The sequence below is a fragment of the Manis pentadactyla genome, chromosome 2 (assembly GCF_030020395.1).
Source record: "Manis pentadactyla isolate mManPen7 chromosome 2, mManPen7.hap1, whole genome shotgun sequence".
Lineage (NCBI taxonomy): Eukaryota > Metazoa > Chordata > Mammalia > Pholidota > Manidae > Manis > Manis pentadactyla.
The window spans coordinates 80,488,581-80,515,619 of record NC_080020.1 but is presented as its reverse complement, the minus strand read 5'-3'; the positions used below and the strand labels follow the sequence as shown (position 1 = coordinate 80,515,619).

The 27,039-nt window shown below is 37.9% G+C and overlaps 1 protein-coding gene across 2 annotated transcripts in view; it reads right to left on the bottom strand.

Annotated features, from left to right (window-relative positions):
- Positions 1 to 729: 729 nt before the first annotated feature.
- The window catches only part of DMGDH (dimethylglycine dehydrogenase), an 84,739-nt gene continuing 58,429 nt past the window's right edge, over positions 730 to 27,039 (bottom strand). The window contains exons 15-16 of one of the 2 annotated variants that reach the window (XM_036914143.2): positions 7,247 to 7,381; positions 730 to 2,098 (exon numbers count right to left, since the gene is read on the bottom strand). In XM_036914143.2, coding sequence (XP_036770038.2) covers positions 1,883 to 2,098; positions 7,247 to 7,381 — 351 coding nt within the window. In that variant the 3' untranslated portion in view covers positions 730 to 1,882. The remainder of the gene's footprint in view (positions 2,099 to 7,246; positions 7,382 to 27,039) is intronic. The other variant, XM_057494049.1, reaches the window with a different exon arrangement.

Genomic DNA, 27,039 nt, shown 5'->3' with positions numbered 1-27,039 from the left:
CAGTAAGTCCAGTTACCATCTGTCACTGTACAAAGTTATAATTTTTTTTTGGTTGCAATGAGAACTTTAAAGATTTACTCTTAGCAACTTTTAAATATGCAATATAGTATTATTAACTATAGTCACCATGCTGTACATTGTGTCCCCAAGACTTATTTTATAACTAGAAGTTTGTGCCTCTTGACCCACAAAGCTTCATCCCTCTAGCAACCACCAGTCTTCTCTCTGAGTTTTGTTTGTTCATTTGTTTCATTCTTTAGATTTTGCATATAAGTGAAATCATACAGTATTTGCTTTTCTCTGCCTGACTTATTTCACTTAGCATAATACCCTCTGGTTTCATCCATGTTGTTGCAAATGGCAAGATTTCATTCTTTTTTATGGCTGAGTAATATTCTGTTGTGTATATATACACATTTTCTTTACGCATTCATACATCATTGGACAGGTTGTTTTCATATGTTAGCTATTTTAAGTACTGTTGCAATGAACATAAAGGTGCATATATCTGTTTGAATTAGTGTTTTTGTTTTCTTCAGATAAATACCCAGAAATGGAATTGTTGGAATTGCAGATAAATACCCAGAAATGGGATTATTTTTGAGGAACCTCCATACTGTTTTCAATAGTGGCTGCACCAAGATAATATTCTTGATAATTAGGAAGTGTTTGTTGAAAAGGGAGCTTCCCCCTTTTCTCACATTAAAGGATATACTAAAGAGAAATAATTGACAAGTTATAGAAGTCTAATACTTGATTACTTTTATCAAACATTTAACCTGTAAATTTGGTGTCTTTGCAAAACATAGAAGTTAATAAATTACTTTAAAATCTATTCTAATTAGAGAGTCTTATGTTTTATAGGCAGCTTTATACACCTAGGAAAAGTTCAATAAATGTATAAGAAATGTGTGTATATAAAAAATTATAAATGGTAAACCACTTTTTAAAAAACACTGATTCATTCAGTTGACTAAATCCAAATAATATCAAGAAATATATCGCAGAATTATTTCTAAATGGATTTTTTCTTTGTTGTGCACAGTGCTAAGGGCAAAGCTGGCAGCTCCTAAGCTCTTGTTTGACCTGCTTTGTCAAATGCTCTGTGAACTGGTAGTCAGAATGGCACATTTGATATCAACTTGCATTAATTCTTCCCCAAAGAGAGGTGTTCAGTATTCAAACTGTGTTTCTACTGGCACAACCTACTTATGCTTCAGCTTCATTTAGGAAGGTTTACAAGTACTGCTTCCTTTGGAAGATTCTGTAATTTCTTTTCCAATTTCTCTTCTAAAACAACCTTTGAAAGGAGAATAATGATGCCCATAAAATTGCTTTCAGGGAAATCATTAAAAAAATAAATATTTCAGAGAATTGAATAAAATATATCAATATTAAATTTCACTATTTGCATCATAGATATGTGATGAAAAATTAGAACTACCTCTTATTCAACTAATATTTCCCAATAAATTAAATCCATCAACAGTATTACATTTGTATTTACGTAAAACATAATTTATTAACTTGCTTTCAGCTAATAAGAATCATAGGCATATGTCCTAAAGCCATATCTTCTAATTCTGTTATGATGATGATTGTATACCAGCACCTAAATGGTTTCCTGATTGAGTTTCATAAACAATATAGAGTAATAAAAACATTCATTTAAAATTTCTTGATTTGAAAGAATAAGTAAATCAGTAATCCATTATTCTATCTTGCTTAGGAATTAAGAAAATGGTTTTATTAAGATTCTAAATCAAGATTTTAATGATATTGAAATGAATTCTTCATCTCCCCTATTCCTGCAGGAACCAATTATACTTTCGAGTACAGTCATAAATCAACCAAAATTCAATTGCCTTTCGGAAGGTCCTCTTCAAATTTTGTCCCTCCCACCTTTTTTCTGAAGCCGGTTTCTGGTTGGTTCCGTCAATACCAAGGGTTCTTGTATGACAGATGCTGGGTAGTTTCTGCCTAATAGCTCAACTTCCACTTGCTGTCCTACTTTACTTAGCTCTACAGGGACATACGCGAAAGCCAGACTCTTCTGGATGCTGTAACTGTAGCTTCCAGATGTCGTGTTGCCGACTACCTGAGAGAGAAGACCAACAATCCTCAGCATCTTGGTCACAGTTTTGAGCTCCTTCTCTCCAGAAAAAAACACTTAAAATATAAGGTTCAACTTACAATCTGAAAGTTTTACGATATGTTCTTTGTGGGGACACCACCAGGAAGAAAACCACTTTTTTCTTAGAAGATTAATGAAAGTTCACAAATTATGAAAAATAATTCTCAAAGTACACATCTATATTAACTTTGATATTTCTCACTTTTAAATAGTAACCTGGCTTCTTAAGACCTGGCACTATTTTGCTCTGTTTCAGGCTAAGAGATCTGATAGGAGGAAGACTAGAATATTTTCACTTTAAACTTAAAAACAATTCTCCTCTGTCATCAAACTAGCATGGCAAATAAGGATAAAAGGTAGGAATACCTAAAAATCCAAATGCAAAGTTAGTCAACGGTTCCTGTTGGAGTTTAGGAAATGGCCTGTCAAAATAGTGCTGAATTAAACTATTTATTAAGATATCAATAATCAGTGTAAGGTGAACATTCTATATGAATACATAGCATTTAACAATTCCTGGCAATTGCTAGGCACTTACATAAATGTTAATTACACCTTCTCTAGCTCTACTGGGTATAAAACATTTTGCTAGACATTCTAGAGAATATGTAGAGGCCTCATGCCTACCCTCATGAGCTTCCAGCCTAGTTGAGGAATTAACATAGAGATACAAAAATACATAACCAAGAAGCCACAGCAGTAAACATAATTAAGCCAGGATTTGCTCTACATTTTGAAGGTGGGTGGAATTAGTTGGGTAAAAAAGGGGGATGAAACTTTCCAGGATGTTGGACCCATGGACTTCAGCAAGGACCACCAAAATTAGAGAGGACAAAATAGGATAACTTCAATGGCAAACCAGATTAAAATACTGAGTAAGGAATCAAGATTTAGGAGATAAAAACAAAAATATCTATGGAACAAGCCTGGCTAGAAGGTAAGAGGATTAGTGGAAACCAGATCTAAAGGTAAGGATGAAAGAGAAGGAAAAGCAGAGTAAAATGCAAAAAAATTATGATCTGTATCAGATCATAATATCAGATCAGAAATGTCAGGTTAGAACTCCACATTAAAAAAAGTAAAAGGAAGACAAAAGCAAAAGATGATATATAACTGCACGAATCCTTACAGCCTTGCTGACTAGCTCAGCAGGCTGCTCAGAGCTGTTACTCAAAAACATTCACGGGCATGATTCCGCCTGGTGATCTTTCAGCTATCTCAGCAAAGAGCCTGCCAACAGTCTTATTATAGCATGCCTAGTCTTAGGTGCTAACATATTTATGAATTAAACACAGACTCCTATCTCTTTAGCACTGGTTTGTAATTATCTCAGTGAAACCCCAAATCGGATATCATTTCTGAACTTATTATGGTGAGAACTGGTTAATTAAAATAAACAAACAAAAACAAAAACACAGAAAAACCAATACAAATGCTTTTCATTCATCATTCGTAAAAGCTTCTCCTTGACAGATTATTAACCACCAAAGTATTGCTGAGATTAACACACATGCTTAAAATGGCTTTCCTACTGTAGATCATAATTAATTGATATACGGTAGGGATTTGGGTTAGGGAGGTTGGAGTTTTAATCATTGACTTTTGAAATACTTTCTTGGTAACCTTGGTTTCCCTTCCCAGTCTCTAAAACAGACTTCTGCGCTTGCAGCCCTGGGAGAGTTAACCTGACATGCATGGGCATCTTAAAAACAGGAAGAAGCCTGAGCAAGTCTCAGCCAAACTCCCTAACTCACTGGGTCAAAACCCTACAGTTAGTTCTCAGACTGCAGGCACCATTGCCCCAGTTCTTTCATCTCAAAACCCCAGGAGTGATTCATCCTACAGTTATTTACGCATTAGTAACGTAAACAAATAGCATATTTATTTTGTGAGTGCTGTATTAATAATATTTACTGAATGTTTCACTTTCTGCTAGATTACTTCATTTCTTCTTTAATTTCTAATACAGGGGTGAGTAGCCCAGAGTACTTTAGAAGTCTGGCCTTTCCTTTTATTTTATTACTAAATCTACAGGAAAAGGTTTCCCCTAGCATTAATTTTACACTGTTGTACCTTAAAATCTCCCAGTCAATTAAACTCATTCCTTCTTTTTGCTCAGTGAATTGCAAGACTTACCTGTCTCTATCCTCTGCCTAGTAGATTCTCATTCTCAAATCCTTTGTTAAACATTGGCCTTCTTTTTATCAATGTAAGCAATCCTCATTTATTTTCAGCCTTTTCTCATTCCTCTCTTAATTAGGAGGTTTGAGGAGGCCTCTACTGGCAGTAGAGAATATGGTAAATAGCCTTTGAGAGGAGGTAACGTAGTTTAAGTCTGATGATACATTGTGTTTCTTTGGCTGTCCCTGTGTGTTTTAGTTTAAAAGTAATGAAACAGAAAATTTGCTGAAGTCTCCAAAGCCTCTTCTTTAAAACTTACTCTTCAGCAAAACTGCTTTTGTAACTCATGAAAGCACTTTTCATGACCACCCTTATTTTTAAAAATTAAACTTTATTTAAAATCATAATCCCTTCTTCCAGCAGTGCCCATCTCCCAGTAGGACTTCATTTTTCCCCAGGGTACTAATCACCCTTGGGCATGCCATTTATTTTATTTATTATGTTCATTTCTATCCCTCCTCAGGAATGTAGGCTCCATGGGGGTAGAGATTCTTGCCTGTTCTGTTCACTGCTGCATCCCTAGAACCTAGATTATCGTCACCATATAGTAACCACTCAAATTTATTGAGTAAATGAATAAATTTGTACCACCATCTCTAGCACTGAAAATATTTGCAAGAATAGGATAACAGATACCAAAGGCAGTATAAATCCATACAAAGTCAGGAAATAAAAGCAAAAAGCATTTCATGTCATTCCAGACTATAAAGAGGATCAAAGAGGGTCATCTGCATGATAAAATCCTAACCATACTAAACATCAGAGAGCATATACGCTGATACCAGAAAATTTAAACAATATATTATTAATAAAGGAACCTATAATCGGATTAACAGCTCTGTAAACAGATGGCATATAGTAGGAAAGATGAAAAATATAGCATGTAAACTCAGGGCACAGATACAGCAAAATAAATAAAATTCAGCAATGAAACTTGGGTTTCTAGGGTCCCCCCTAACCCTGACCCTATTTTGATGTATAATTGACATACAACACTGTGTAAGTTTAAGGTAGGTTTCCAGGTTTTTTAACTTTAATTTGGGTATCATCATATTGAAGATGGCTAAAAATCTGTCAGTTCATCATGGCTGATGTGGGGTTGTATAAAAAATACTGTAACATAACCTCTCTATTCCATGGCCAAGTAAAACAAAGTCAGTGGAAGGATGCGCATGGACTGCATTACAGACTAAGAAAGTTGGATGAGAATAGAGTGAAAAATGTAAAACAAAAGAAAGATGAGGGTAGGGAAATACACTATTTTTTTTTAATTACTAGAAGTAGAAAGAACCTTAGGCATTAAGTTATCCAGTGGCTTCATTTTATGGATGAGAAAACTGAGGCCCGGAGAGGCTAAGATCAGATCAAGTTGTTAGTTAACAATAGAGGTTGTTATCAGTGAAGATTGTGAGCAAATCTGAAGTTGAAGGAAGAATTTATGAAGAAAAGAGAGCTGAACCAGAGATTCGGGGCAGAAGGAAGAAGGGGAGGCAGTGAGGTAGGAATGTGGGGTAGGAATGGCTCAGACAGAGCGAACTCAGCACGATTAAAATTGAGGTGTTTAAGAGACAGCTTGACGAATGACAAATCTGAGAAAAGTCTGTTGGCTTCAAAATGTCTAATAACACCCATGGGCTACTCAAACGTACAAGAACTGTGGGCATAATTAAGTGCTAAAGAATTCAGTAGGGCATCAGCTGAGACAGAAAAGAGAGCAGATTGGAGTACTCACCACAGCTTAGAAGAAAGGACAAGCATTGCAAAGTCCATCTATACCTGGGTCAGAAATCAGCTCCATCAGTCACTAGCTGTGTAACCTCAAGCAAATACTTCACCACTCTGAGCCCTAAAACCTCAGCTTTAAAATAGAATGATCATACATATCTGGGAGGGGAGTTGTAAAATTAGATGACAGAGTACATGAAAAATATTCAGCACATAGTAGGAATTATGTAGATGTTAGTTCTAATCAAACTGACTAATGCCTCAGCTCAAATGGCCATTTCTTTGCTAATCCAAGGCTGAGATTTGACGCCACTGGCTTTCTCCACATCTAAGGCTCTTCTTGCTGCTGAAGAGGTAGGAGATATGGAAACGAGTAATAATTGGCTGCTGCACATGAGAAAAAAAAACGCAGACACAGAATCTCTGAGTCTCTGGGTATTGACAAGCAGACCCTGTTCACTGCGGAACAGCTGTTTACATGAGCTTTGATGGCCCTGTGCCTGCCCCATGGTCTAAGCTGACCATCCCACACCTGCCCAATAACACCAGCCAAAATGCAGCAAAATCCTGAAGCAAACTGGGTTTTACAAAGAGTCATAAAAAGTGGAAGAAATGAGTTAAATTGGGAAGTTACCTGGTTTTATTTAACATCAATAGAGACAATGAAAAATAATATTCCAAAGTGAGAAGAAGGTAATTTTACTCTTCTTGAAGAACCAAATAGTTTCTACTTTTCACTTTTTTCTCTAAGGTTCTACCCTCTACTGTCATAAATGCTTTCATTTGGACATTTTTTTCTGCTTATGTTCTAAGGTTAGAATGGCCTCTTTCTGAAATTCACCTGAGAAGTTAAATCAGAATGCTAAATTCCTTGTTTGCAAGCCATCTCTTACATTCATCGATATGGATGTGGTGAGCAAATAGATCATTTTACCCTCCAAATCATACTTTCTTCACTGTGCAATGTATTTCCGGTCCTTGGGTTTATTTTCTTTAATCAAAGCATATAGCATTTTTCAAAAATAAGCATTTCATTTTCCTTTCAGTTGATTTCTGTTTCTTGAATATCAGCTCAGAAATAAAAATGTATCATCCCACCAATAGATAAATAAATATCAAAAAACTCTAAAAGGAAACAGAGAGAAGGAAAGTTTCTGCTGCAGAAGAGCCGCAGTGGCCACCGGCCATGCGCTCCTCAGCACTCACCTTGCCCTCATACCAGATGCTTTCATTTCCCTCCGGATCCACATCATCCGTTGCCAAGGTGAGGCAGACCAGTCTCCGTTTCAGCCCCTCGGCTTTAATCTGTTTCAGTGCTTGCTTTCCTATGAAGTCTGCTGGCTGCAGGAATCCAAGATAATGATGATGAATGAATGCTCAGTCACTGTGACAAGGTTAGAGATGCAAGCATTTAAATTTGCCTTTGCTATTTTTCTCGCCAATTACACATTGAATAAAAATACAGATTGGATCAAACGTCTAGACAAATATTTCTTAGTCCTCAAATGACAGTATCAGCCACCTATTCCTTCAGAATAGGTTTGACTTAAGGTAATAACTTGTGATAACAATTTTTCCAGAACCACCTAGGCAGAAAAACAAGGCATGGTATTGCAGTGGTGGATTATGAAAGTGACCCTTGTGTATAAGGCTCCGTAATGATTCTGGACAAAAGTGCTGGCTAGCAGTGAGCAACATACTACTCAGTTTCTACCCAGAGTAGTCTTTTACAAGGGAAATTCACTTCTTTAAAATGTGATGTCAAACAACCTCAAAATGCTACATGCTTTTTTTCCTTTTGTAGTAATAGTCCGGGGAAAGTATTAACCTATTGGGTTGTACTCATTAGTTCATTCAGGAAACATATTAAGCTCCTACTGTGTGGAAGGCATCAAGCTAGGCCCTGTGTGGGTTAGAAAATCAAGACACAGATATTTTGATCAAAGAGCTTATTCTCTTAACAGTGTGCTTTTCAATTTCTGTTTCTCCTTCCATGCAACACATGACAGATGACATTCCTATGCCTAGTATGCTCCCCTAGGCACACTCAGGGTTATTCCCAACACAGTGCAAGTGACTGAGAGTGACAAGGTTACGCGGATAACCTTGAATCAATTCTTATGCATTAAAAAAAGTAGGAATCATGCGAACTTCAGGATGTTCACATTTATTAGTAACACACCTTACAACAAACAGGTGGGCAGTGACTCCTCAGTGGAGATACTTAGCTAATAAAGGAGAAAGAAACTCTACCCAACCAGAAAGCCAGGAACACTTGTTAAGTTTGAGAAACTAGTTAGAAACCAAAGAGTTCAAAGGCAGGAAGGCCGACCCAGGCGGAAGGGCCTGGAAAGGCTTCCGTGTTAAGTGTGCCCAGACAACCAGCTCCCATCTCATGGGGAAAGATGGGAATTTGTGATACACAAATCACATTTCTGTGAATGAGATTTGGTTAGAGATTACAATGCACAAAACAAACTTCTTGAAACAGTTCTCAGAAACAGACTGGCTAATCTTTGAAACAAAAGAAAGGAAACGACAACTTTAATATCTTCATTGGCCAAAGAAGAAAGGAAACATTTCACGACAAAAATGTCCTCTTCCACCAAAATCTAGGATTTATACAGCTTCTTCTGTGCACAAAACATTTAGGATTGGGTATAATAAGTCTCTTCCACCTCTTGGTGAGGTGGTGCAAGGGGTCCTTACACGCCCTCGGCCTGAGGACGTCCCTCCTCCCCAGTTCACTCCTTTACTGACTCAGAACTTCTGGGATAAGCCCACAATGAGGTATGATTTCTATGAATGTTGCAATTCTAAACTGTTGACCTGAACAAGCAGCTAAAGAAAATTGCCATTGGGGGAGGCAGAGCCAACATGGCGGCGTGAGTAGGACAGTGGGAATCTCCTCCCAAAAACATATATACTTTTGAAAATACAACAAACACAACTAGCCCTAAAAGAGAGACCAGAAGACGCAGGACAGTGGCCAGACTGCAGCTACACCAGCGAGAACCCAGCGACTGGTGAAAGGGGTAAGAAACAAGCCCCAGCCCGGCGGGACCCGAGCGCCCCTCCCCCCAGCTCTCGGTGGGAGAAGAATAGGCAGAGCGGGAGGTAGACGGAGTCCAGGACTGCTGAACACCCAGCCCCAGCCACCCCCACCAGAGCACAGACAGTGTGTGGGCGGGTGGCCCTGGATACTGGGGAAACAGGGCAACAAGACCTCTGAGCGGGTGCCGAAGCTGATGCCCCTGGGACAAAGAAAAGCGGGGGCTTTTTGAAAGTCTTAAAGGGACAGGGACTTAACAGCTTGATGGAAACAACACAGGTCATAGTCCAGCAGCTGGAAATTACAGGGAAAACCGGGCACACTAACCCCCTGGGCAACAGCTCTGAGACCCCTCACGGAGGTAAACAGCCAAACAGCCCCCCATCCATTACCACTCCGGGCGCTGCAAAAGCAGAGAAGCAGCCTGAGACAAACTCTGCCCACAGAAAGGGAAATTCCTCCCTTCTGGCCAGGCAAGACACAAAGACCCAGTCTACACGCAATTACCCAACACAAGCCACTAGGGGTCGGAGTTGTCACAGTAAAGAAAGGCCAGTAGCAAGTGAAAATTTTGGCCCTTCCAGCTGACAGTCAATAGCACCTGTCAACATGAAAAGGCAAAAAAATATGATCCAGACAAGACTAACCCAGACAGATTTGGCATCTGCTACATCTTCCCCTGAGAAGGAACCTGGGGAGATAGATTTAGCCAGTCTTCCTGAAAAAGAATTCAAAACAAAAGTCATAACCATGCTGATGGACTTGCAGAGAAATATGCAAGAACTAAGGAAGGAGAATACAGAAATAAAACAAGCTCTGGAAGGACTTCAAAACAGAATGGACGAGATGCAAGAGACCATTAATGGACTAGAAAACAGAGAACAGGAACGCAGAGAAGCTGATGCAGAGAGAGATTAAAGGATCTCCAGGAATGAAAGAATTTTAAGAGAGCTGAGTGACCAATCGAAAAGGAACAATATACGAATTATAGGTATACCAGAAGAAGTAGAGAGAGAAAAAGGGATAGAATATGTCTTTGAAGAAATAATTGCTGAAAACTTCCCCAAACTAGGGGAAGAAATGGCCTCTCAGACCACAGAGGTACACAGAACTCCCATGCCAAGGGATCCAAGGAGGGCAACACCAAGACACATAATAATTAAAATGGCAAAGATCAAAGACAAGGACAAAGTATTAAAGGCAGCCAGAGAGAAGAAAAAGGTTACCTACAAAGGAAAACCCATCAGGCTATCATCAGACTTCTCAACAGAAACCCTATAGGCCAGAAGAGAATGGCATGATATACTTAATGCAATGAAACAGAAGGGCCTCGAACCAAGACTACTGTATCCAGCACGAGTATCATTTAAATATGAAGGAGGGATTAAACAATTCCCAGACAAGCAAAAGTTGAGGGAATTTGCCTCCCACAAACCACCTCTAGAGGGCATCCTACAGGGACTGCTCTAGATGGGAGCACTCCTAAAAAGAGCACATAACAAAACACCCAACATATGAAGAAGGGAGGAGGAGGAATAAGAAGGGAGAGAAATAAAGAATCATCAGACCACGTTTATAATAGCTCAACAAGTGAGTTAAGTTAGACAGTAAGATACTAAAGAAGCTAACCCTAAACCTTTGGTAAACACAAACTTAAAGCCTGCAATGGCAATAAATTCATACCTTTCAATAATCAGCCTAAATGTAAATGGACTGAATGCACCAATCAAAAGACACAGAGTAATAGAATGGATAAAAAAGCAAGATCCATCCATATGCTGCTTACAAGAGACTCACCTCAAACCCAAAGACACGCACAGACTTAAAGTCAAGGGATGGAAAAAGATATTTCAAGCAAACAACAGAGAGAAGAAAGCAGGTGTTGCAATTCTGGTATCAGACAAAACAGACTTCAAAATAAAGAAAGTAATAAAAGACAAAGAAGGACATTACATAATGATAAAGGGCTCAGTCCATCAAGAGGATATAACCATTATAAATATATATGCACCCAATACAGGAGCACCAACATACCTGAAACAAATATTAACAGAACTAAAGGAGGAAATAGAATGCAATGCATTCATTCTAGGAGACTTCAACACACCACTCACTCCAAAGGACAGATCCACCAGACAGAAAATAAGTAAGGACACAGAGGCACTGAAGAACACACTAGAACAGATGGACCTAATAGACACCTACAGAACTCTACATCCAAAAGCAACAGGATACACATTCTTCTCAAGTGCACATGGAACATTCTCCAGAATAGACCACATACTAGGACACAAAAAGAGCCTCAGTAAATTCCAAAAGATTGAAATCCTACCAACCAACTTTTCAGACCACAAAGGCATTAAACTAGAAATAAACTGTTCAAAGAAAGCAAAAAGGCTCACAAACACATGGAGGCTAAACAACACGCTCCTAAATAATCAATGGATCAATGACCAAATCAAAATGGAGATCCAGCAATATATGGAAACAAACGACAACAACACTAAGCCCCAACTTCTGTGGGACACAGCAAAAGCAGTCTTAAGAGGAAAGTATATAGCAATCCAGGCATATTTAAAAAAGGAAGAACAAGCCCAAATGAATGGTCTAATGTCACAATTATTGAAATTGGAAAAAGAAGAACAAATGAGGCCTAAGGTCAGCAGAAGGAGGGACATAATAAAGATCAGAGAAGAAATAAATAAAATTGAGAAGAATAAAACAATAGCAAAAATCAATGAAACCAAGAGCTGGTTCTTCGAGAAAATAAACAAAATAGATAAGCCTCTAGCCAGACTTATTAAGAGGAAAACAGAGTCAACACAAATCAACAGTATCAGAAATGAGAAACGAAAAATCACGACGGACCCCGCAGAAATACAAAGAATTATTAGAGAATACTATGAAAACCTATATGCTAACAAGCTGGGAAACCTAGGAGAAATGCACAACTTCCTAGAAAAATACAACCTTCCAAGACTGACCCAAAAAGAAACAGAAAATCTAAACAGACCAATTACCAGCAACGAAATTGAAGCGGTAATCAAAAAACTACCAAAGAACAAAACCCCCGGGCCAGAAGGATTTACCTCGGAATTTTATCAGACATACAGGGAAGACATAATACCCATTCTCCTTAAAGTTTTCCAAAAAATAGAGGAGGAGGGGATACTCCCAAACTCATTCTATGAAGCTAACATCACCCTAATACTAAAACCAGGCAAAGACACCACCAAAAAAGAAAACTACAGACCAATATCCCTGATGAACGTAGACGCAAAAATACTCAACAAAATTTTAGGAAACCGAATTCAAAAATACATCAAAAGGATCATACACCATGACCAAGTGGATTCATCCCAGGGATGCAAGGATGGCACAACATTAGAAAGTCCATCAACATCATCCACCACATCAACAAAAAGAAAGACAAAAACCACATGATCATCTCCATAGATGCTGAAAAAGCATTTGACAAAGTTCAACATCCATTCATGATAAAAACTCTCAGCAAAATGGGAATAGAGGGCAAGTACCTCAACATAATAAAGGCCATCTATGAAAAACCCACAGCCAACATTATATTGAACAGCGAGAAGCTGAAAGCATTTCTGCTGAGATCGGGAACTAGACAGGGATGCCCACTCTCCCCACTGTTATTTAACATAGTGCTGGAGGTCCTAGCCACAGCAATCAGACAAAACAAAAAAATACAAGGAATCCAGATTGGTAAAGAAGAAGTTAAACTGTCACTATTTGCAGATGACATGATACTGTACATAAAAAAAACCCTAAAGACTCCACCCCAGAACTACTAGAACTGATATCGGAATACAGCAAAGTTGCAGGATACAAAATCAACACACAGAAATCTGTGGCTTTCCTATACACCAACAATGAACCAACAGAAAGAGAAATCAGGAAAAAACTCCATTCACAATTGCATCAAAAAAAATAAAATACCTAGGAATAAACCTAACCAAAGAAGTGAAAGGCTTATACTCTGAAAACTACAAGTCACTCTTAAAAGAAATTAAAGGGGACACTAACAGATGGAAACGCATCCCATGCTCATGGCTAGGAAGAATTAATATCATCAAAATGGCCATTCTGCCCAAAGCAATATACAGATTTGATGCAATCCCTATGAAACTACCAGCAACATTCTTCAATGAACTGGAACAAATAATTCAAAAATTCATATGGAAACACCAAAGACCCCAAATAGCCAAAGCAATCCTGAGAAAGAAGAATAAAGTAGGGGGGATCTCACTCCCCAACTTCAAGCTCTATTATAAAGCCATAGTAATCAAGACAACTTGGTACTGGCACAAGAACAGAGCCACAGACCAATGGAACAGACTAGAGAATCCAGACATTAACCCAGACATATATGGTCAATTAATATTTGATAAAGGAGCCATGGACATACAATGGCAAAATGGCAGTCTCTTCAACAGATGGTGCTGGCAAAACTGGACAGATACATGTAGGAGAATGAAACTGGACCATTGTCTAACCCCATATACAAAAGCAAACTCAAAATGGATCAAAGACCTGAATGTAAGTCACGAAACCATTAAACTCTTGGAAGAAAACATAGGCAAAAACCTCTTAGACATAAACATGAGTGACCTCTTCTTGAACATATCTCCCCGGGCAAGGAAAAGAAGAGCAAAAATGAACAAGTGGGACTATATTAAGCTGAAAAGCTTCTGTACAGCAAAAGACACCATCAATAGAACAAAAAGGAACCCTACAGTATGGGAGAATATATTTGAAAATGACACATCCGATAAAGGCTTGACGTCCAGAATATATAAAGAGCTCACACGCCTCAACAAACAAAAAACAAATAACCCAATTAAAAAATGGGCAGAGGAACTGAACAGACGGTTCTCCAAAAAAGAAATACAGATGGCCAACAGACACATGAAAAGATGCTCCACATCGCTAATTATCAGAGAAATGCAAATTAAAACTACAATGAGGTATCACCTCACACCAGTAAGGATGGCTGCCATCCAAAAGACAAACAACAACAAATGTTGGCGAGGCTGTGGAGAAAGGGGAACCCTCCTACACTGCTGGTGGGAATGTAAATTAGTTCAACCATTGTGGAAAGCAGTATGGAGGTACATCAAAATGCTCAAAACAGCCTTACCATTTGACCCAGGAATTGCACTCCTAGGAATTTACCCTAAGAATGCAGCAATCAAGTATGAGAAAGACCAATGTACCCCTATGTTTATCGCAGCACTATTTACAATAGCCAAGAATTGGAAGCAACCTAAATGTCAATCTATAGATGAATGGATAAAGAAGATGTGGTACATATACACAATGGAATACTACTCAGCCATAAGAAAAGGGCAAATCCAACCATTTGCAGCAACATGGATGGAGCTGGAGGGTATTATGCTCAGTGAAACAAGCCAAGCAGAGAAAGAGAAATACCAAATGATTTCACTCATCTGTGGAGTATAAGAACAAAGGAAAAACTGAAGGAACAAAACAGCAGCAAAATCACAGAACTCAAGAATGGACTAACAGGTACCAAAGGGAAAGGGACTGGGGAGGATAGGTGGGTAGGGAGGGATAAGGGGGGGGAGAAAAAGGGGGGTATTAAGATTAGCATCCATAGGGGGGTGGGAGAAAGGGGAGGGCTGTACAACACAGAGTAGACAAGTAGTGATTCTACAACATTTTGCTACGCTGATGGACAGTGACTGTAAAGGAGTATATAGCGGGGACCTGGTATAGGGGAGAGCCTAGTAAACAAAGTATTCGTCATGTAAGTGTAGATTAATGATTAAAAAAAAAATCAGTTCCTGTGTGGTGACCTCCAATGAGTTCTACACAATGATATAAAGGGCATATAAAAGTGTAGGCAAAGGGTCTGTTTGTGTTTATACAGAGGATCAAAGCCTAATTTGGCTACCCCGAAAATGAACTAAGATACGATATGAAAAAGAACTTCCAACATCAGCACTCTCGGGAAGTCTCATGACAGAGCATGATCAGCAAAAAAAAACCCCAACAAAGATCCACGCACTGCTACAGCTGTAGATGCACTCACCCCACCAATTCCTGGACTTGCCATGGGAATGATGAAGGAGATATTTAAGCTGGCCTGTCCATAAAGTAATACAACAAATTTGACTGGATCTATACTGTTGGAACTCAACCAAGAATTAGGAGAAGTGCAAATTGTAGCACTCCAAAGTCTTACAACCACAGACTATTTACTGTTAAAAGAACATATGGGATGTGAACAGTCTCCAGGAATGGGTTGTTCTAATTTATCTGAATTCTCTCAGACTGTTCAAGTTCAGTTGGACAATATCCACCATATCATAGATAAGTTTTCACAAATGCCTAAGGTGCCTAACTGGTTTTCTTGGTTTCACTGGAGATGGCTGGTAATTACAGGTATGCTTTGGTTACATAACTGTACTCCTATTATGTTAATGTGTGCGCACAATTTAATTAGTAGTTTAAAACCTATCCATGCTGAAGTTACTCTACAAGAAGATATGTCAAAGAAATAATCAATCTTCCAGGTTTTCTTCCGCCTGCTACTTCTATAGCTTTTCTTCTTCCTACCTAATTACAACCCTTAAATAGAATTCGTGCCACATGTCGAATTTACCGAGTATCATAATTCTTCCAAGTGGTAAAGACACCTCAAGACAAATGCTGGGCATAGAAGCCACAGGGCATAAATATGCAAAGAAGTAAAAAGCTAACCTTTTCAAACAATAAGGCTTCTCTCTTCACTTACCAACTTAACATTTCCCTGTATGGCCCTGGAAGATGACTGGTTAGCTAGAGACGGTAAGATTCCTCAAGGGAGGAACAACCTAAGACAGGCACAGTCGCCGGGGGGCCATCAGGTGAGAAAATGGGGATCAGCAGAGGTGAGGCTTAGAACCTCCCCCCTCATGTTCTGAAAGAAATCTTCTGCATACGTGGATGTTTTATTGCCCTTGTCTAGCTCGGATTAACACATAGTCTACAGGCACACACCTGATCATCTACATTTGCTCTCTTACAACACTAAACTATGTTTTCTACCTTTATCTCGTATCTACCTACCACTTCAGCATTTTATTAAAAATAATAATAATAAAGAGAGAAATGTGGTATCCACATATAAATCAAGTATAAAAATCAAATGAATATTCATATTTGAACTGACTGTTTATAGTTCATAATGCATGAACAAAACCGAAAGCTTCTGTGATGACTGCCCTTGTACTGTTCACCATGTAACTTATTCACTATGTAAGAATTTGTACTCCATGTAAGAACTTGTTCGTTATGCTTCAGAAGATTGGAGACTGACAAAAATTAGGCTTGGGGTGGATTAATGATTGTGCATTGAGTATTGACCCCCCTATACAGAATTTTATTGTTGTTAACAACCATTTGATCAATAAATATGAGAGATGCCCTCACACACACACACACACAAAATATATATATATATATATAAACACACTTCCAGTTGTAAAATAAATAAGTAACTGGGATGTAATGTATAGCATAAGGAATATAGTCAAAATATTGTAACAACTTGGTATGGTGATAGCTGGTACCTAGAATTATCATGTATATAAATGTTGAATCACTGTGTTGTACACCTGAAACTAATGTAATACTGTGTGTCAACTACCCTTCAATAAAAAATAATTATCGAGGAAAAAAAAAAAAGAAAATTGCCATTGGCCAAGGTTGTAATAATTGCAAAAAGAAAAAATTCAAAGACGACTGGACCCCATGCCACTTCAGACAGAACTACTGGGGTGCAACCAAACGACAAACCCACAGGATGAGCTTGATTCATTTGAATTCACATGTAGGATAAATTTCTGATACCAAAAGTCATAACAAACCGAAGTTCATCACCATTAAAACATGTATCTAACTACAGAAGAACTCTATGACAATTTTTTTTACTATCTTTTTAAAAGAAGACTTGCTCTCATGGATAAATGACGAGGGGTGCTCTGAAGATTTCTCGTCTATATAGAAGTCAATAACTACAGTAGAAACAAGCCACACTTAATTGTGTGGAAAAGCACTTACAACAGTACTGAGCAGCCAGTGCACTACACAGTGCGATTTATGGAGTGACAGGGGATCCAAAATAGTTTCCTCATCGCCTGTGATGGAATCTGATCTTCACCATCAGTGATTTATTTAGATCTTGAAGGTTTTGGGTCTTCCTGAGTCCCTACTGAAGAATTTTCTTCCAATTATTTACTCAACTGTTAAACCCTACTGTGTATCAGATCTGTGTTAGGCAGCGGGAATTCAGAGCTAATAGAAGGTGGTCTTACAGCTTCTGTGAGGCCCCCGAGGAGTTGTGACCACTTCTCTCCACATCACAACATTCCCAGTATTGAAGTTTTCTCTCCTCAATGTTTTAACATATCAGAGGAAAAGAGCATAATTTGGGGTTACTTGAAATATGGTAGAACATGACACACAATAGCATACAAATCAGCCATACCAGCTTGAAATATGACTATGTTGGTTCTGTTTGCTCCAGGAGAGTGTAAAAATCACAACATTTGGTAAATTTAAAACAAAGAATGTCTAATGTGTGGAGGCAGAAGTGCACAGCTGCCATGGTAGGGGTACACACAGTCAGACTCAAGGAGTGCGATGGGTTTTCTTCGGGGTGGGAGGGTGGGGCTGGGACAGCATCTGTCAGGAATAATTTCATAGAGGAAGTAGCTCAAACTGAGATGTGAAAGATGAGGTTCATAATGACTATAGTCTGCATAGACTTTTCCAAAAGTCCTTGAACTTCCCTTTTTATTTTATCTTTACAACAACCCACAGGAGATGGATTTGGGGTCTAAAAGAAATGAATTAACTTGGCCAATCAGCAAAGTGGGTAAGAACCAAGATCTCAGGAATCCCAGACCTGTTCTTTTCATCTGCTTTGAGCTGCCTGCACAGAGCCACTTAAGCCAACCCCTGCCATACCTTTTGGGGGGCTGTGGTGGAAGCTGGCTACCACCAAAGCTTTCAGAAATGGGTCCTTTTTGGGGTGCTGGAAGAGAGTAATGGGGCAGGCAGTGGGGCTGGGGGTGGGCATAAGATGTGCTAGAAGGGAAGTCTAACTATTCCTTTACAAAATTCACAACTTTACCAAAGTCTAAGCAGGAAGAAAAGGCATCATCTAATCACAAGAAACCAGAAAAGGTGGGGTGTCCCCTTTAGAAGAGAATAACTAAAATGATATATTCAGCAAAAAATAAATAATATTAATAAATAATGTTCACAATTAAGTATTTGGTATGTGCCAGATACTATGCTAAGTACTTTATATTCATGAACTCATTTTTAATCTTCATGGCATCCCTATGAGATAAATAATTTTACCTCCACTTTATAGGAGAGAAAGGCCCAACAATGCTAAGACTCTTTCCTGAGGCTCAGTTACATGGGTACATAAATCAGCACCTTTAGATTTTATCTATGTTTAAATGACTGTACCTATCATTGGTAGTATTTAGTAAATACTCTGAAGAATGTTTCTGTTAAGTTATTTCTAGGTAGCCTGAACCTATTTTGAATGACATTCATTATTTTACACAATAATATTTTTGTAATATGTAATAGGATTTTAAATGAAATCTGTACATCCCTGGATCAGGAAGTTATCTTACCAACAATATCATCCTCAGACGTGAATTAAAATAGTACTCTAACAAACAACAACAAAACTTAAATAAAAGTAAGGAATACATACTTAAAAATCTGCCCCTTAGACACTTCTCCCCTCCCAAGCTAACCTATACCTGACTTGGGACAATTTAAAGTGGGACAGTGGTGTTTCATCCTCATTTTACTTGGTTTTCCTCCCAAGACTGTAGATTTTACTCTAGCATATAGCCATTACTTATAAATTAAAGAGGAAAATGTGTTTAAAGGTAAGTGCTGTGATTAAAATTGTTGCTATCGGGATGACCCGAGAGCAGAGATATATTTCTTTAATGAGTCACTGCAAAATTAACTATATAAATACATGTTAACATCTTTGAGAAACATAAATTTCTGGAGCATTAAGACTATAGATTAAATATAGTCTTGACTTATGTTTTTTAATTTATTAACTTTATAAAGTAATAAAAGCCATTACCACCTGTATTACATACTAAATATAACATCCACTTAGATGAAAAGATTAAGATTTTAAGTGAAATATAATTACTTGTCTCTTATTAGCTCTATTAAAAGCACACATATTAATTACAAAGAACACATGGAAGTGAAATAAAATTAAGCCAGTGTGTTTTTTTATCAGGATTCTTAGGGCAATGGAGGGCTCTCAGATGGGCAAAGTCAAATTTGAGAGCAGCAGTGGAGGGAAGGTTCTGATATGGAGACTCAGGGTAGTGGGGTCACACAGACCAGGAGAGAAATGATTAACACCTAGTTTTGGACCATACATTTGGAGTCCATGTATTTGGAGCCAAAACCCATCAGAAAATTCAAAGGAGTCATCATCTTAATTTGATTTTTTGGCCAAAATCCTTGTAAACTAAATGTAATATAAGGTTCCAAAGACATACGAGAATCGGTGTAACATCCTGGGTCCCAAGAAAGCCCTCCAACTTAGGAACCAGGCAGAGAACTGGTTGTGGAATCATGCTCCTGAGTTTCAGGCGTGAAGAGAGTTGTGCAAACACCCACTGGTCACCAGTTACTGTCAGTGACAGACTGGGGATGAAAATCCAGGTGACAGACCTCTGCCATTGTCCTTCCATACTATCCTGAAAAGTTTCTCAGGGGCTCAGGGATGATCATTTAAAAACAGTCCTGATGAAAATCCCTTTGTAAAGCATGTGGCCATTACTAACCTACCGTCTATGTAAGCCTATGGAAATCTTGATTTTTTTTGGTCATCTTTGAATACCAGGAGCCTGTCTCACAGTCAAACTGATAAAGCCATACACTGGATTCACTATTTGGGGGAACAAAGCAACTGATTTACCATCCCATCGAGCCAAATTATACCATTATTCATTTTATAGTCACATAATCAGAATTATAGAAGTTTCTAAGCAGGCAGAGAACTTCCTATGAGAAAAATAAGGCCCAAATTTAATGATCTTGCCTAAAGTGACAAAGTGAGTCAGCACCAAACCCAGGCTTTTCAACTCTTGATTCTATTTTCAGTATGCAGGTCTTTGTAACATTCCACAGACATTTATAATAATCACAATTTCAATATTTCTTTATTAGCAAAATGTTTAATTATTATTTTAGCAACTCGAGTCTGTTGTTATTGGCTGGAAATAAATACTCCCATCTACACATAGTTTTCATTCTCTGCTCTTGGCAAGGTAAAAGAAATAATTCATCTAGCATTTTTCTAACCAAAATTATTTAATTAGTTTAGTATTCCTTCTCAAAAAAGTCTTTAACACAAGTAGAAAAGTGACTCTATTAGCTAAAAGAGAGGTGGGGATAAATAGAAAACTACAGAAAATATCTTAAATGTTATTCCCAAGCCAGACCAGTAATTAGGTTAATTAGCAATCAAACCAAACTAGACTTTTCAAAACTAAAATAGTCCCCATTACATGTGTTTTATGAATTTTACTAGATTCAATATTAAAGAGAATATTTTTTCTTCAGTTTCTGAGGCTAATGATTCAAAGGAAAACTGGCACTGACGTGTGGCATTCTCAGAGGTAGTTTTATGTTTAACTGCATTAGCAACACTTACAATGTGGAGTTGTCATAAGAGTATTCATATCTCTAGACCAGAGTGAAGAACAATTGCTCCATTTGGTGTTTTAAGAATAGCACTCAAGTCTAAACGCAAAGTAAGTAATTATTAAAGGAAATAAGAAAAACATGAAGAAATGAGGTTTCAATATGGACCCAATATCTTTCTTGCTGGAGTCTTCAGAAAACTCAAAGGATTTTATTTATAGCTGCTTTTTTCCTGAAAGATTTTAGATTAAATTCAAAAAGTTGAAGGGAACTAACATTTATTATAGTGCCAAATGTTCTTTACCTCATCTAATACTTAAACTTAAGACATAGACTATTTTTTGCCTTACAGATGAGAAAACTGAAGTGCTTATAGGTTAAGCAACTTTTTAGTTTTTAGAACCAGTAAGCAGCAGAACCATGATTCAAACCATTCAGCAAATACTTACCTGTACTAATTATAACTCACAGTGCTGGCACTAAGAATTATCCACTTCCAGAAGCTCACACTGTAGCTGAGGGGGCAGCCAGTATTACAGGGGGTGAAGGTACGGTAGAGGTAAGTACAGGGTGCTGTAGAAGAGGGGTTTCCAACACTCTCCTGGCTTTCACTGCCACCTCTCTGTGAATGATCCAAATCCATACTTTCAGAGCAGAGGGGTCCAAACCATGTGCTTGGCTGCTGTCTGATACTCTCCATTTTGCTGACCCATAATACCCCAACTCTACAAGCCCTTTCAACCTCCCAGTCACACCTCACCTGTGTTTCCTAGTTTATTAATAGTATCCTAGGTCCTCCTACCCACTCCCTTCACATACAGTCCCTCATGTGGTCTCCAACCTACTTTCTTAATATTGTTTATACCTTTCTTCTCCATCCTATGAAAACTGCCTTAATTAAAGCCCTGGATTCTCTCCACTGGATTTCTTCAATAATTAGGAAAGTGTTCTCCCAGTCATCAAGATAATTCCCTCTTAATCTGTCTTCCATCACCACAGTGTTACTCCTTACTCAAATCCTTCAATGGCTTCCCAGTGTTTCCAGGATACACTCCAAATTCCTTGGTCTGGCAGAACCTTCATGATAAGGTCCCAGTACTTCTCCAGCATCACATCTTGACATTGCTTTCAACAACAAACTATTTGCTTGGCATCTGCTATGTGCCAGCCCTGAGCCCTGAGCTAGGTGTTGGGGATAAAATGGCAAATGAAACATATTTTTATTGCCACAACCTGTACTCAAGAAGCTTACATTCCATTCAAAAGAAAAAGAAACAAAATAATTGCAAGATGTAACATGTCCTATAAGGACATAACTGCAAAATTTCTTTTAAAAATTATCAAACAAAATTCAACAATATAGAAAAAGATAATACATAATTACTAAGTAGGTTTTAATCCAAAAATGAAAAGTAGGATTAATATTTGAAAATTAATTAATGTAATTTACCATATAACAAAGTAAAAAAGAAAAACCATATGATAATCTCAGTAAAAACAGAAAAAGCATTTGTCAAAATCTAATATTCCTGATTTAAAAACAAAACAAAACTTTTAGCACTGGGAATAGAAAGGAATGTCCTCAACTGGGTAAAGAGCATTTATAAAAAACCTATATCTAACATCATCCTTAATGATGAAAGCATAGGTGTTGGGGATAAAATGGCAAATGAAACATATTTTTATTGCCACTCAATGCTTTCCACCTAAGATCAGAACATGATGTGGCTGTCTGTTCCCAGCACTTTCATTTAACTTTAAGTGTCAACCAGTAGAAGTTCTAGGCAGTACAATAACACAAGAAAAAGAAATAAAAGGCATGCAGATAGAAAAAACAGAGAAAAACTTTATTTTTAAACAATATGACTGTGTAGAAGATTCAATGGAATCTACAAAAAGAACAAGTACTAGAACTATTAAGTGAGTTTAGAAAAGTTGCACAATACAAGATCAGTAAACAAAAACCAATGGTTTCTATATACAACAAACAAATTTAAAAAGATACCATTTACACTATCAAAATATGAAATATTTAAGTATAAATCTGTAAGAAGATATGTAAAACTGTCAACTATAAAAATTTTTGAAATTACAGATTACCTAAATAAAGGAGAGATAGACCTTGTTCATGAATTGGAAGTCTCAAATCGACCTACAGGTATGATGCAATTCCAATCAAAATCCCAGCAGCTTTTTTTTGTATAAACTAAAAAGCTAATTCTAAAATTTGTGGAAGTTCATGGAAATTCAAAAGACATAGAATAGCTAAAATAAGTGGAAAAAAACCCTATGTTTCAGAGCTATCACAATCTACAGTAATCAAGACAGCATGGTATTGGTATCAAGAAAGACAAATAGATCAGTAGAACACAAAAGAGCTCAGAAATAGACAAAAATATATGGACAACTGAATTTTTACAAAGATACAAAGGCAAGGCAATTCAGAATGTAGTCTTCAAATGGTGCTGGAAATAATTGGACATCTATGTGCTACACAACAAATTTCAATCCATATGTCACACAAACATTAACTAAAAATGAATCAGAGAGTTAAATGAAAAATAATGACAAAACCACTAGAATAAAACAATAGAAGATCTTTTTAACTTTGACTTAGGCAAAGATTTTGCTAAATACAACACCAAAAGCACAGTCGATAAGAGAACAAATTGATAAGGACTTTAAATATTCAAAAATTTAAAAATTGTGCACTTTGAAATGCACTATTAGACAAGTGAAGAGACAGAAATCAGGGAGTGGTAAAAAATATTTGCAAAGCTTGTGCCTGATATAGGACTTATACCTAGAATACATAGAAAACTTTTGAAACCCAAAGAGAAGAGAAAGGAAAAAAACTACAAATGAATAAGAGAGTTGACTAAACAATTCACAAAAGGAGAGATAGGAATGGTAGATAGGCACAAAAAAGATATTCAACATCAAGTGATTAAGGAAATAAAATAATGATAAGAGGAGATTGGCTTAAAGATGGCAGCATGAGAAGTGAGATAGAAACCTATTCCCAAAACCACATACAATATGAAAATAGAGCAAATACAAATAATCCTGAAAGAGCAACAGGAAAGAAGGTAGAAGACTGCCTATACCTAGGAAACAGAGCAGACCTCATGGAAAAGGGTAAAGTACCAAAGCCTTGATCTGGTGGGACCCAAGCCTACCCCCACCCCAGCTCACCAGCAGGAGGAAGAAAAACAGAGTGGGAAGGAGGTGGAGGCCTAGGACTGCTGAATACTCAGCCCTGGAGATCGGCTCTGGGAGCATGAACCTACACTATATGGTCCTCTGGAGATTAGTGGCATTGGAAAGCTAAGACAGGCAGAATATATGGAGAAACTGAGATTCCAGCCTCTTGTGGAGAACAGGTACCCACAACCAGTTGCTCTGAGATAAAATAAAGGCGGGCACTCTGAGAGATTTCCTAACAGCAAGGGGGCTGCTAGAGGGGCAAGGATTGCACAGAGCTTGTAGCTCAGGAGAAAGGACAGGTGGACAAAATTGTCCTGGTGCACTCTGCCCATAGGGTTGGGAACTTTGAGGAGCTTCAGGCACTCCATTCCCCTTGGAAACACAGCTATGAGGACCCCCACTGCAATATGCAGCCTGCTGCACCTTCCTCCCAGCCGGCAACAGCTTGCAAACCACATGCCCCCACCATTGTGCCAGGCCAGCCAGCCAGCGGCCCCACCAATGGCAGCTACAAGTGCATAGGAGAGAGGCTCCTCCCTGCATGTTCAGCCCACTGACTCTGGCAGTAGAGGCAGGCACTACAGCTGGGAAACAGGAAAGAGCTCTTTCCCCCCAGCAGGCACCAGAGCTTCTCATTGGTAACTCCCACTATTGTTCCAAGGGTTCAGCACTTACAGAGAATAGAGCTTTTGGGCACTAGAGGATGCCACCTACAAATATGAAACAACAAAGGAACCTGCCTCAAACCAAAATCTCACAAACACCTCACAGAGGGCCAAGTGAAACTGAACTCACCAATCCTCCTGAAAGAGATTTCAAAAGAAAAATGAGAAACATCCTCATGGAGCTACAGAAAAATATTCAAGAACTCAGGGATGAATTAAGGAATGAGATACAATTGTTGAAGAATACAGTATCTGAAAGGAAACATACAAAAGGGGGATTTAAAAGCAGATTAGATGAAGTAGAGGAGACAGTAAATGAAATATAAATTAGAGAACAGCAATACAAAGAAGCAGAGGCCCAGAGAGAAAAAAATCTCTCTAGGAATGAAAGAATATTGAGAGAACTGTGTGACCAGTCCAAATGGAATAACATTTGCTTTATTGGGGTACCAGAAGAAGAGAGAGAGAAAAAGGGATAGAAAGTGTCTTTGTGGACACAGTTGTTGAAAACTTCCCCAATCTGGGGAAGGAGATAGTCTCTCAGTCCATGGCAGTGCACAGATCTACCAACCCAAGGGACACAAGGAAGACAACACCAAGACATATAATAATAAAAATAGCAAAGACCAAGGATAAGGACAGACTATTAAAAGCATCCAGGGAGAGAAAAAAGATCCCATACAAAGGAAAACCCATCAGGCTATCATCAGACTTCTCAAAAGAAACCTTACAGGCCAGAAGGGAGTGGAATGACATATTTAATGCAATGAAGCAGAAGGGCATTGAACCAAGAATACTCTACCCAGCAAGATTAACATTTAAATTTGAAGGATGGATTAAGCAATTTCCAGATAAGCAAAAGCTGAGAGAATTTATTTCCACACACCAACTCTACAGTGTATTTTGGAGGGTCTGCTCTAGATGGAAGTGTTCGTAGGGCTAAATAGCTGTCACCAGAGGAAATGAAACCACAGTAAAGAAAGCAGACCAATTAATTACTAAGCAGATGCAAAATCAAATCAACTACCCCCAGTCAGTCAAGGGATAGACAAAAAGTACAGAATATGATACCTAATAAAGAAAGAATGGAGAAGGAAAAAAAAAAGGAACCTTTAGATAGCTTTTGTAATAGGATACTAAGTGAGTTAAATTAGACTCTTAGATAGTAAGAAAGTTACCTTTGAAACTTTGGTAACCACAAATCTAAAGCCTGCAATGGCATTAAGTACATACTTCTAGATAATCATCCTAAATGTAAATGGTCTGAATGCACCAATCAAAAGACATAGAGTCACTGAATGGATAAAAAAACAAGATCCATCTCTATGCTGTCTACAAGAGACTCACTTCAAACCCAAAGACATACACAGACTAAAAGTGAAGGATGGAAAAAGATATTTCATGCAACTAACAGGGAGGAAAAAGCAGGTGTTGCAATACTTGTATCAGACAAAGTAGACTTCAAAACAAAGAAAGTAACAAGACACAAAGAAAGATGTTACATAATAATAAAGGGGTCAGTCCAACAAGAGGATATGGCCTTTATAATTATATGTGCACCCAACACAGGAGCACCTACATATGTAAAACAAAACCAACAGAATAAAAGGGGGAAATAGAATGCAATGCATTCACTTTAGGAGACTTCAACGTACTACTCACTCCAAAGGACAGATCAACCAGAAAGAAAATAAGTAAGGAGACAGAGGCACTGAACAACACATTAGAACAGATGGACCTAACAAACATCTACAGAACACTCCACCCAAAAGCAGCAGAATACACATTCTTCTCATGTGCACATGGAACATTTTTAAGAATAGATTATATACTAGGCCACAAAAAGAGTCTCAGTAAATTCAGAAGGATTGAAATTGTACACACCAACTTCTCAGACCACAAAGTAATGAAACTAGAAATAAATTATGCAAAGAAAACAAAAAAGCCCCAAACACATGGAGGCTTAACAACATGCTCCTAAATAATCAATGGATCAATGACAAAACAGAAACAGAGATCAATAAATATATGGAGACAAATAACAATAACTCTACACCACAAAATCTGTGAGATGCAGCGAAGGCTGTGCTAAAAATGAAGTATATTGCAATACAGGCCTATCTCAGGAAAGAACACTCCCATATGAACAGTCTAAACTCACAATGAATGAAACTAGAAAAAGAAGAATGAATAAGGCCCAAAGTCAGTAGAAGGAGGGACATAATGCAGACTAGAACAGAAATAAATAAAATTGAGAAGAATAAAACAATAGAAAGAATCAAGGAAAGCAGGAGCTGGTTCTATGAGAAAATAAACAAAATAAATAAACCCTG